This window comes from Diceros bicornis, chromosome 28, assembly GCF_020826845.1.
Source record: "Diceros bicornis minor isolate mBicDic1 chromosome 28, mDicBic1.mat.cur, whole genome shotgun sequence".
In the NCBI taxonomy this organism is placed as follows: Eukaryota; Metazoa; Chordata; class Mammalia; order Perissodactyla; family Rhinocerotidae; genus Diceros; species Diceros bicornis.
The window spans coordinates 8842030-8854427 of record NC_080767.1 but is presented as its reverse complement, the minus strand read 5'-3'; the positions used below and the strand labels follow the sequence as shown (position 1 = coordinate 8854427).

The 12398-nt window shown below is 50.1% G+C and overlaps 1 protein-coding gene across 1 annotated transcript in view; it reads left to right on the top strand.

The window, feature by feature from the left end:
• Positions 1 to 12110, top strand: part of ANKS6 (ankyrin repeat and sterile alpha motif domain containing 6) — a 50139-nt gene extending 38029 nt beyond the window's left edge. Inside the window, exons 13-15 of the mRNA XM_058523625.1 lie at positions 767 to 834; positions 3286 to 3402; positions 10800 to 12110. Of these exons, the coding sequence (XP_058379608.1) occupies positions 767 to 834; positions 3286 to 3402; positions 10800 to 10904 (290 nt within the window). The 3' untranslated portion in view covers positions 10905 to 12110. The remainder of the gene's footprint in view (positions 1 to 766; positions 835 to 3285; positions 3403 to 10799) is intronic.
• The last annotated feature ends 288 nt before the right edge of the window (positions 12111 to 12398 follow it).

The window sequence follows — 12398 nt, the reverse complement described above, 5'->3', positions numbered from 1 at the left end:
TCTTCCTTGCTGCCTTGGGCCTGTCAGCCTCCTTATTGTCTATTTTGGTCCCTATTGAGTCCCCACTGCCTAGTCTGGCAGATCCCTATTGAATGTGTGAATGAATATTTCTTCAAGCCCCCAGATGCCGGTCTTGCCTCCTTTCTTTATGCTCTGTGCTCTCATACCTTGATACCCTGAATCTTCTGTTTTCCCCTGCTCTGTGCCCCTCTGGCTCTGCTGTCCCACTCAGATGTGTCATTCCTTTGGAAAGCCCACAGCCTCTGCACACCTGAGGCAGACCCTGTCTCTGAGCTGAAGCCCACCTGGCCATCTCTTCAGTTCTAACGCCGGCATCAGCATTTACTGTGGGCCCAGCCACCAGCTCGCAAGGAATCGTAATTAAAAACTGTTCATGCACAGAAGTTTAGCTTCTAGCTGCTGGGAGTTTTAGTCCCAGCAGCTAGAACTTAAGAACTTGGTGGTCACAGCGGTTGGAGTGTCAGCCTGGCCGCGAACCTCCCTGTCTCTGTCTTCACAGCCTGAGTTGGGGTTCCGGGAGGTGCCGAGGGCTGCCCCGAGGGAAGAATGGCTGACAGGCGGCTCGGGATCCGCCTCCAGCTTCACCCGCGGGAGCACAGCTTAGATCTGCCGCTGTGTCGGGGTTTCTGGTAGAATCTCATTTGAAATAAGATTACCCCTACCTTATGAAAGTCTGAAGATGACCACTCTTGGTACATTTTACCAGATTCTAATGTATGTTTTTTCACATCTTTCCCTCTTGAAGATGAATTAACTGGAATCCTTAAGAAGTTATCACTTGAGAAATACCAGCCCATTTTTGAGGAGCAGGAGGTAAGGATGTTCTTTTTGAATGTCAATTTAAATCCTACTGTAAGAGAAAATTGTCTGAATATGTAGGTTTTCATTCTGCAAGCCTAGATTGATCTTTTTCACTGAGACAGCTAAGGAAGTAGGATTTGTGTTCAGCACCTTTTGTTCGGTTCATAACAGTGAGATTCTGGGGGCCTATGGCTTATTTTGTGATCACAGAATTTGTAATTTTGAGCACTGCTCTCTCTGGTAAAGTTTGTGTCTGTCCTGCACGCACTTTAGTTGAAGGGGATTGACTGGCGGGCTGTTTTAGGTTTAAAGCGGATCACAAGCAAATCCTAATGAACGTGTGTTAAGTGTCTGGATATAGAGTGTGTTAATCTGAGAGAGTTCCTATTGCTTAAGAGCACTCACAGTCACATTTAAAAGAAATTACTGTTCTGCAGTTTGGCAGTTTCTCGAAATGTTAAACACGTGGTAACAGAGTTACCCTGTGACCCAGCAATCCCCCTCCTGGGTATAAACCCAGAGAAGTGAAAACATGTCCACACAAAAACCTGTACTCAGATTCCATAGATCATAGACCAAATGTCCATCAGCTGATGAATGGATGAATAAAATGTGTTATCTCTATACAATGGAATATAACGTGGCCATAAAAAGCATGCAATACCCATCCATACTACGACATGGATGAACCTTGAAAACATTATGCTAAGTGAAAGAAGCCAGTCACAAAAGGCCACATGTGGTCTGATTCCGTTTATATGCAATGTCCAGAATAGGCAAATCTGTAGAGACAGTAGATTAGTGGTTGCCAGGGATGCAAGGAGGAGAGAATGGGAGTCATTGCTGATGGGTATGGGTTTTCTTTTTAGGGGGATGAAAATGTTCTAAAATTGAGTGTGGTGAAGGTTGCATAGCTCTGAATGTACTAAAAATCATTGAATTGTACACTTTAAATGGGTGAATTTTATGGTGGGTGACTTACATCTCAATAAGCTATTAAGAAATTTACCGTTTTGGCCAAATAAAACTCCTTTGTGGGTCCACTAGCCACCAGGTGTAATCACTGGTGCCCAGTTTAGTGCATGACGACTGTCATAATTACAGTAGCAATCATGAGACTCGCTCATTGTCCCCAACAAGCTTGAGACGCAGTTAAGGAGTTTGCATTTTTGTTGAAGAAACAGACAGGGGTGCGATGGCTTCCTCCCTTGGTTGCTTTCTGCTCTGTCCAGTCTGTCCTGCCTGCCTCATTGCCCTTTTAAACTTCAGCGTGATTTTTCTCATTGTCAAGAAATCTTTCCTGTTTGCTGATGGCTGCCTGCTTTGTTATCTGTTGCGTGCCCTCTGAGGAGCAGGGAGTGGGGTCTCTGCCGCGGATCTGGGATGGGGCGAGAGGGGAGTGTCCGGCGGGGGCAGGTCATGTACCTCAAACCACATCACCCGTTCATTCAGCCCTCAGCATCTCGTGAGCTGTAAAGCCCCAGAGGGTGCTGAGCTTATCATCGTCAGAGAGGCAGGAGATGCCTGCTCCTCAGAGGGAGCTTGGGGCTGGGTAAGGGAGCAGACCCTTCCCCACGGACTCAAACCTGGTTCAAGATTTCTTTTTTTTCCTTTTTGGCTAAGGAAGATTCACCGTGAGCTAACATCTGTGCCAGTCTTCCTCTATTTTGTATGTGGGTCGCCACTGCAGCATGGCTGACGAGTGGTATAGGTCTGCAACTGGGATCTGAACCCACAAACCCCAGGCTGCCAAAGTGGAGCATGCCGAACTTAATCACTGTGCCACAGGGCCAGCCCTGGCAAGATTTTTTTTAATCGAGGAAAGTAAAGTGACTAGTAAAAGAGAGAAAGAGAGATGGGGGAAGTGTCATCCTGTGCAGGCAGGGATGACAGAAATGTTAGGATTTCTCCTGTAGGAGCCCAGGATTGCGCAGCTTTGCGATACCATTGTTCTGAGCCCCTCTCTGCCCTGGTTCTCTGTGGCCCTTCTTTCCTTTGTTGTTTCTGCTTATTTATTTTCTCTCTGTCTTTCCATAGTCTGCATCTCTCTTGTCCTCTGGGGGGACGCGTGGTGACTACTGCTGTGTAGTAGTCATTTTCTGTGCATTTTCTGTGCAGTAGCCAGTATTGTTGCAAGTGCAGCAACACTGGCATTGACTTTGTGACAGCAGGACTCGAGGCACTCAGATCCCTGTCTCAGAGACTGTCCTTCCTTGTTTCATTTCAGGGTCTTGCCAAAATGCACCTGTCCTGAAAATCCCAGAGCTAGAGCTGCAGAGGGTTAGTTCTTAATGATATTTTCAACTAAACTGGCAGCCTAAAGTCAGGGATTGGAAGTAGTAAATCAGAAGTAATTCCTTACTAATGAGCGCTGATAGCTCATAATCATGACGTTTCTGTTGTGGTTTGGAGAAGAGAGGTGCGGCGTCAGGCAGCTGTCGCGAATCCCCCTTCCCTCCCCAGGTGGACATGGAAGCGTTCCTCACGCTCACAGACGGCGACTTGAAGGAGCTGGGGATTAAGACGGATGGGTCCAGACAGCAGATTCTGGCAGCGATTTCTGAACTGAATGCAGGCAAGGTATTGTTCTTCATCTTTTCTTCCTGTTTCAAACAGCTGAGAGCCTCACAAGGACCTTTGTGGTCCAGTTTCATCTCCTCCACCACACCTGGCGGAGGCCGGCCCTGCTTGCACACTTCTTGTGACAGAGCGCTCACTACCTCCCAGTGTGGCCTGTTCCTTTTCCAGATCTCTCTTCCTATAAGGTTGTTTCTCCTTAGATACAGCTAAAATATTCCCTCCAGTAATTTTAACCGCCAGGGCTGGGTATTGCTCTCCGGAGCACAGTGGGAGCAGAGCCGTTGGTTAAGACAGGCCCTGCAGTCAGGCTGAGCCGGGTTTGAATCCCAGCTCCTCCACGTACTTGCTGTGTGACCCGGGAAGCCACACACCTCTCTGAGCCTCGCTTTCCTCGTCTGTAGGGTGGGGGTGGTGGGCTTGTTGCCAGGACTAAAATGCTTAGCAGAGCACCTGGCACACACAGGTCCATCAGTCGCTGTTGTTATTGTTGGCGTCCTGCACTTCTGCATGTCTGTTTAATGTTAAATTTCTGTTTCATCAGCTTTGAAGCCAGAGGTTAGCAGTGCCCCCTCAAAGGCACGTGTGCAGAGGCAAACAGGCAGACGCAACACACAGAGAGCCCAGCGCCACTCACTCCACAGACAACAGTTGTTCAGTCGCCATTGGGCTGTTCACACGCCGTTGCCTTCTGCTTCTTCCCCTAATATGGCTGGATTTTTCTGCTCTCGTTCCAGCAACGAAGTAGAATCCTTGATTACCTGTTGCTTCTCACACTTGGCCTGACAGCTCCCACTGGCTGGACGACGGTGCCATGTCTGGGGTTGTGCCGTGGTGAATAGTACCATAATAGACAGCTCGGCCTCTTTCCTCTTCCTTTTGTTGTTCGTCGTAGTGTTCCACAGTACGAGTTATGTCAGAGAGCATGACCGGTTTTATGGTTCTTTCTGTTTATTGCCGAGTACACACAGAAATATTGAACAGACCTGTTGCACCAACAGCAGATAAATATTCATGTAGCACTTCATAATTGACCGACCACTCCACGTACATCTCCTCAGTTAATCCGGGCGGCCGGTTCCCCACTCCTCCCCTGTCCAGCTGGTGAGGGAGCAGGCTTTGGGGGGGCTGGCATGCCCAGGTCGCGGTGGGTGAGCGGTGGAGGCAGGACCTGTACCCAGCCCCTCCTGCAGCACCACCTGTGCAGAGGCGGCTCCTCCCGGCCCCGCCAGGACTGGGGGTGGTTGTTTCTGTTGCCGTCATTGTTATTATTATTTTACCTGTCTATAGGCTGTGAGATGGTCCCTCAATGTGATTTAATTAGCACGGCTTCAGGTGTGTGCGAGGCTGAGCACTTTTCCTCAAGTCTGTGCTGTTTGTCCCTTCTCCTCTGTGGTGGCCTGTTCCTAAGCACTGCTCACCCGTTCCAGGGCCCCGGGCCGCCTCACTTGAATATAGGGAAGCTGAGGGGCCGGCCCTGTGGCTTAGCGGTTGAGTGCGCGCGCTCTGCTACTGGTGGCCCGGGTTCGGATCCCAGGCGCGCACCGACGCACCGCTTCTCCGGCCATGCTGAGGCCGCGTCCCATGTACAGCAACTAGAAGGATGTGCAACTATGACATACAACTATCTACGGGGGCTTTAGGGGGGAACAAAAAAAAAGGAGGAGGACTGGCAATAGATGTTAGCTCAGGGCCGGTCTTCCTCAGCAAAAAGAGGAGGATTAGTGTGGATGTTAGCTCAGGGCTGATCTTCCTAAAAAAAAAAAAAAAGAAAATAGGGAAGCTGAGGCTCAGAGGTGGGCAGTGACCCCTAACCCCAGACCAGCCCCCTTTCTGCTCTGCCCTTAGACGGGAGGGGCGGGGAGTTCAGAGCAGCAGGCATGGCGGTTGCTGGAGGTGAGGTCTCGGCCGTGAGGAAGGGCTTACCCAGGGCCTGAAGCCCAGGGCGCTCACAGGGTGGGGGTCAACTGCAGCAAGCACAGAGTGTTCGGAGCACTGATGTATTCGTGAAAAACAGCCTGTGACTCTCTGCCGTGTCCCAGACACCGAGCATCACTCTGTGCCCAGCACTGCCCTGAGCGCATCACATCTGGTTATTCATTTAACCCTCACCAGAGCCGCTGAGGTCAGTTCCAGTTTACAGAGGAGGAAACTGAGGCACGGAGAGATTAAGGAACTGGCCTAAGATCAGATAGCCAGTAAGTGGTAGGGCCAGGATTAGAACCCCGAGTTGTGTCCTGACCACTCTGCTCTACTGCCTCAGTGTAACCCACAAGCACATGTAAAGGAGAGGCATGTTGTGTTGTAAGAGCTCTGACTTAGAGTGGGGTCTGGAAAGGCAAGGGCCTGGAAGACATTCCCAAGGAAGTGGCAGGAGGGCTGAGATCTGAAGGAAGACGGGAACCACTCCGGAAAGGGTAGAAGTACAAACTGGGCAGAGGGAAGCACATGTGCAAAGGTCCTGTGGTAAGAAGATGTCGTGCATTTAAAGAACTAAAAGTGGCTGGAGCATAGAGAGCAAGATGTGTGGTGTGAGGGGAGGCCAGAGGGGAAGATTAAGGCTCCCAGGGTGGTGGAGGGTGACCCAGTCAAGTGGCATGGCGAGGGCTTTGGGGAGGGGAGTAGGTGGATGATGGTGGGGGCTGTGGCTCAGGAGTTAGGACCCTTCCTCCTCCTGGCCTCCAAGGGCCAGATGTGAGCCAAGGAGAGGATAGAGGTGGGGAAAGCCAAGCTTAGGCCAGTCAAGGAAGAAGGACAGACAAGGTTCTGGATGTAGGGCCCGTGAGGCCCGGGGAGGGCGGGGGAGGACAGGAAGGAGCTGGGTGCCTCTAGAGCCTGGTCTGGGGCTTGGTAGATGACAACTGTTAATGCTTCTGGAACCTCCCCTCTGTCCTTGGTGGTCATGGCCTCCTTGGTCCAGAATCACAGAAAGAAGACAGACTGGGCTGGTTTGCAGATCTTAGGAAACTTCACTGTCATCATCAGAGTGGATGATGTGACATCTCAAGCCCACTCTGAAGGAGGACATTTCTCTTAAAGTCTGTGCAGACTGGAACATTTGTTTAGTTTTCTCTCAGATTCATCGCTCCCTTCTCCCTGTGTCTGTAACAGTTCGCATCCTGTACTAGACGCGCCCCGTCAAGAGCAGCAGAAGTGACAGCTGTTGGTGGTTGTCGTAGTTCGGGCAGCGTAACAAAGGACCACGGGCTGGGTGCTTGTAAACAACAGAAATTCATTTCTCACAGCCTGGAGGCTGGGAGTCCAAGGGCGGGTGCCAGCAGGGTTGGTTCTGGTGCGTCCCCTTCCAAGTTGCAGCCTGCCAGCTTCTCATTGCAGCCTCACACAGCAGAGAACAGAGAAACAAGCTGTCTCTTGTCTCTTCTCACAGGGACGCTGACCCCATCGTGGGAGCCTCACCCTTGTGACCTCATCTAAACCTGATCATCTCCCAAAGGCCCGCCTCCTAACACCATCATATTGGGGGGTAGGATTTCAACTTATGAGTTGTGGGGGGACACAGTATTCAGTCAGTAACATGTGTCCTCCTTGGGGGCCCCAGCTCCCAGCTCCCAGCTCCCAACCAGAAGACTCAGGTGCTTCTGACATGCCAGACCAGGGGGACCACTTGAGCCCACCCATGTCCTGCCCGCAGGCAGCATCCACTTTGCAAGGTCAGGCGATTCTACGTGGAAATAGGTGCAGGGGAAGGAGCCGAGCCGAACCGATCGCTGGAGAGAGGCCCTGTTATTCGAGGGTCAGTAGTACCAGACACGTCCTGTGGAAGTGAGGGCCCTGTGTCCTAGTGTGTCGTAGAGCAAAGAGGTGATTGGGACAAGTTTACTGTTAACAAAAGCAAGTGTGTCTTCACTACCTCACGTCACCGTTGCAACTACGTGTTGGTTCTTAGAGCAAAGAAGTCCTCAGGCTGAGTGTGGCCTCCACAAGCCCTGTGGGTGGCCTTTGGGTGCCCTGGGCCTTGGCTGTTCTGGACTGGACCTGCCTGGCCCGACTTTAGGCGCTCCTGCCTCTTCCTTGATTGCTGCAGGGCCCCCGCTTCCCCTTCTAATGTTCATCCTTTGTTTTTTGCAACCCAGCCTCGGCCAAGAGAGTACCCATTGTGGCTCAAATGTTCTGTACGCGAGAACCCAGACCAGGACGCGTGAGAGGGGGGCCCGCTCCCCTTGCCCAGCAGTCTTCCTAGCTGTGGCCACAGCATGCTGGAGGCTCCTGGACCCATTCAGTGGCTCAGGAGCAGCATTTTAAAAACAAAACAGAATAGAGTAGAAAATATCAACATTCTTTCCAGGTGGTTGGTCAAACTTGTTTCAGTTGTATGTATTTACATGTAACAGGGTTGTGATATAAAATGTATTTCTTATACAATCAGAAGTTTGAACATTTTAGCCTAAAATTTTTTTTAAATGAATATTAACCAAAAACCTGGCTCAGCCATAAAAAAATCAGCAAAGTGCTGTGGACCCTCAGCCTGCAAGCAGTGTAACTTCCGGGTGAGCCCGCCTTCGTATTCGAGTTGTGATATGTACCTGAGTCTGCTTGTTAGTTGGTTAGTTTCAAATGAGTTACACGTTGCGGGCCGCCCCGTGGCTTGGCGGTTAGGTGCGCACGCTCTGCTGCTGGCGGCCGGGGTTCGGATCCCGGGCGCGCGCGCTGATGCACCACTTCTCTGGCCATGCTGAGGCGGCATCCCACATACAGCAACTAGAAGGATGTGCAGCTATGACATGCAACTATCTACTGGGGCTTTGGGGGAGAAAATAAATAAATAAAATTAAAAAAAAATTTTTTTTTTTTAAATGAGTTATATGTTGGAGAAGGTTAACCAGAAATGATGATGTGAGTTTCACCTGTAGTTGGTCCTAAGTCTTTGCTTCTTTTTATTCCCACTTTTTGTGATTATCAGAGCAGTGCATGTTCATTTTACTAAATTTGCACAGTACCAAAAAGATGAAAATTTTTTTTTAAGATTTTATTTATTTATTCCCCCCCCACAAAGCCCCAGTAGATAGTTGTATGTCATAGCTGCACATCCTTCTAGTTGCTGTACGTGGGACGCGGCCTCAGCATGGCCGGAGAAGCAGTGCGTCGATGTGCGCCCGGGATCCGAACCCGGGCCGCCAGTAGCAGAGCGCACGCACTTAACTGCTAAGCCGTGGCGCCGGCCTGGTGAAAATATTTTTAAAGAAATCACGACCCAGCCACCCAGAGGCCAATGCTGTTCACATTTGGGAAGATCACTCTGCAGTGTTTCGTGCCAAATGTTTTTCTTTATGTGGCTGACGTAAATTTGGATCTGTAATTTTACATCCTACTTTCTTCATTTAACGTTAAGTATATGCAGTTACCCATGTCTTACGAACTTTTTAATATAATAAATTTGCATGGATGTACCAAAATTATTTTTTTAATCCCTTCTTGTTGGATTTGTAGATATCCAAACTTTCTATAAATAGAGCTGCTGTGGGTAACTTTGTGTATAAGGCATTCTAATTATCCCCTCAGAATAGATGTCTAAAAGTGGAATTATGGAGTCAAAGAGTCTACATCAAGGTATATGGTACTTCTTCCTGAATTACACTCCAGGAAGAGCCAGTGAATGTCCCCACCAGCTGTGATGTGAGTTTCAGTGTTGCTGCTCCCTGGCCGGTACTGAGCACTGTCAGTGTGTTTTTTAATTTTTATTAATTTGATAGGCCAAAAAATGTGCCTTCTTTTAATTTGTTCCTTTAACTCCTGGATTGACTGAACACTTTCCCCCCCTTTAATGGCCATGTGCTTTTTTCCTTTTGAGAATGATCAGGCAGGTCTTTGGAACTCAGGGTTTCTGAAGGACAGCTACCATTCTCCTCTCCAGTCTGTTGTGGATGTGGGAGCCGGTATGGTTCTCATGCTCCGCGGCTCCCTCCTGAGGTTAGGAGGCAGAGAGGGGCAGCCCTGTCTCGCCCTGACCTCACTTCTCAGGCAGTTAAGACTGAAGTGGTGGTTAATAATGACATGCTGTCATCCCTTCTGTCTATGTTGTACCGTCTGCAGCTTGCACAGTGTCACCCCATTCATTGTCTCAGGTCGAGCCTCATCCCAGCCCCAGCGTGCGATGTTATCCCCATTTCACAGATACGGACACTCAGCAGCGGGTGTCACGCCTGGGGAGAGCGAGTGGTAGCCTAGGGATCGGGGTCATCTGACCCCGCAACTGATGCTCTGTCCTCCACCCTGCGGCCTTCAGGTTTGTGTTGATGGAATCCTGATGGCGTTTTTCCAGCTTATCTTAAAAGACTTGGAAGGATTGGTGTGAAGGGAGAATCTTACTGCCCCTTCAAGTGTCTAGGAGGTCTCGTCACCATTAGAGGTGTCTGCTTGGGGGCCTAGAAAGGGCCCCTCGGGGATGTGGGGAGTCCATGAAAGGAAAGAAGAGAAAGTTTGAAGTCTGTGCTTATTCTGTGGAATTTTTTTTCTTTTCACTCTTAGCAGAGAAGAATCTGCTAGAGACTATTCATTTTTAGTTTGCTTTACATTTTGACCACATTTATTTGTTGGTTTTAAAAATATATGTTTAATCCGCACTGCTGCCCTCTGAGGGCAGGACCTGTCAGCCTCCTGCTGCCCACACAGGGTCTAATGTCAGCAGCGACCATTTGAGGCACAGTTATTTTCCCCACTTTACAGATGAGGAAACCAAGGCCCAGGAGATGAAGTATCTTGCCCAAAGTCACCCAGCTAGTAAATGGGAGAGATGTCATTTGAACCCAGGGTGTTTGATTCCAGTCTCTCTTAACCTCTCTATATCGCTTATTCTCAGCCACATATTCAGTGAAATGGTCTCTGAGCTTAAAGAAGTGTCCACATCTTTACTCTTTTCCCATCTCAAAACTTGTTTGTAAGGGGCAGGTGGGGGGATGTTGGAGGGATGGGGTGAGAAGTGAATTACTGTGAAGAGAAATTGGCCATCTTTTGGGCAGGGGGTAGTAAAGGCAGTTCAGAGTCTCACTCTGTAGCAGAAAGTTCAGCCCCCACTGAATTCCCTGGAAATCCGAGGGCTGGAAGGACACACAGAACGAGGCGGGGACAGAGACCTCCCTTCCAGGCCGTGAGACCCAGGACAAGTCAGTCCTGGCCCTGCCCCTGTTCTCATCCGGGGGATCAGACCCTGCCTCTCAGGGGCCTCTCCAGCCCTGACCGGCTGTGATTGTGGGTGCTGGGGGAGATTCTGACTCAGTCTGCATTTATTAAACTCTGTACTCTTTCCGTTAAGTAATTTATTTTCCCCCAAACGCCCCTGGGTTTTCAAGTATGAGTTGAGCATTAACAACACGGTGTCAATTGAATTAATGGTTAAACGATTTAACAAGACTTTCTGTGTCTGTTTTCAATTTCCTCCACAGGGACGCGAGAGACAGATTTTGCAGGAAACCATCCACAACTTCCACTCCTCCTTTGAGAGCAGCGCCAGCAACACCAGGGCCCCTGGAAACAATCCCTGTACTTGATCCTCCTTCTGTGGTCACCAGTGTGAGCTCTGAACCCCGGTGCGGCCTCACACAGCCAGTGCTGCAGCCACCCTCTGCTGGTCCCCGTCCCTGAGACACACCTTGCTTTGTCACACCGCTGTGCCTTGTCATGTTGTTCCCTCTGCCCGGAACGCCCGTCCTCCCTTCCCTGCTGTAGTAGGTGGTGGTGCTTGTTGCTGTGACAAACTGCAACACAGCAGACACTTATTCTCATGCGAGGTCCAGTATGGCTGCTTCCACTGGCAGGTGGTTTCAACAGTGATTCAGGGACCCAGCTCCTTCCATCTTGTGGCTCTGCCATTCCCGAAGGCCTCAGAGTCTTCGCTTCTGGCTGGCAGAAGGGGAAAGGGATGGTGGAGAAGGCACAGCCTCTTAACTGCCTGCTCTTAACTGCTCACATTTCACTTTCTCCTCCTGCTCACATTCCATTGGCCACCAGTAATCACATGGCCTCACCTGGATGCAAAGGAGGCTGGGAAATGTAGTTTCCATTCAGGTAGTGGCTTCCCAGCAACCAACTCCAAACTGAGATGGGGTAGCGCGTGTCTTGGTGAAAGGTTGGCCTTCCCTGCCACATCTTCCTCCCCCTTTTTTTTTTTGTTTGTGAGGAAGATCAGCCCTGAGCTAACATCCATGCTAATCCTCCTCTTTTTGCTGAGGAAGACCGGCCCTGAGCTAACATTTATTGCCAATCCTCCTCCTTTTTTTTCCCTTTTTCTCCCCAAAGCCCCAGTAGATAGTTGTATGTCATAGTTGCACATCCTTCTAGTTGCTGTATGTGGGACGCGGCCTCAGCATGGCTGGAGAAGCGGTGCATCAGTGCGCGCCTAGGATCCGAACCCGGGCCGCCAGCAGCAGAGCGTGCGCACTTAACCGCTAAGCCACGGGGCTGGCCCCAAAGGCAGCCTTTTCTATAGGAAAAAAGATTGTGTGATCTTGGGGGACCCTTCTTTCTGGCCTTTAGTCTCCTCATCTGCCAGGTGGGGGTTTAGGCAAGAGGATGCTCTAATACTCCACCCTGCCCACCCCATATCACTGTAGGGTTTTCTGCTCTTTAAGTGGGAGCAGCAGACCCTAATATAGTACATTGTGGAAGGACTTCGGTGCTCACGTTTTCTAGGCAAAGAAGCAGAGAATTTGGAATTTCTTCTACGCCCTATTAATGCTTTGTTCCTCAGAAGAGAATTGGCTCATGTAGTTTTCTACTATGTCATATTGTATTAGAGGGGCTCTGACTTTAAAATCCGGAAGCTTTCTGAAATGTTTTCAAGCGAGTGAGTCATCAGGCCCACACTTGCTGCATATCTGTCGTGTTCTGGGTGCTGGGGGTTCAGAGACGAGCCAGAGCCGGTTCCCACCCTTGACTCGACAGGCGAGAGGAGACGTGAATAACGGCCAGCCTCAAGGGGCAGCATGGTGGACTGGAAAGAGCGTGTGCTCTGGACTCAGGCTCAGAGCTCACACCCCGCCCTG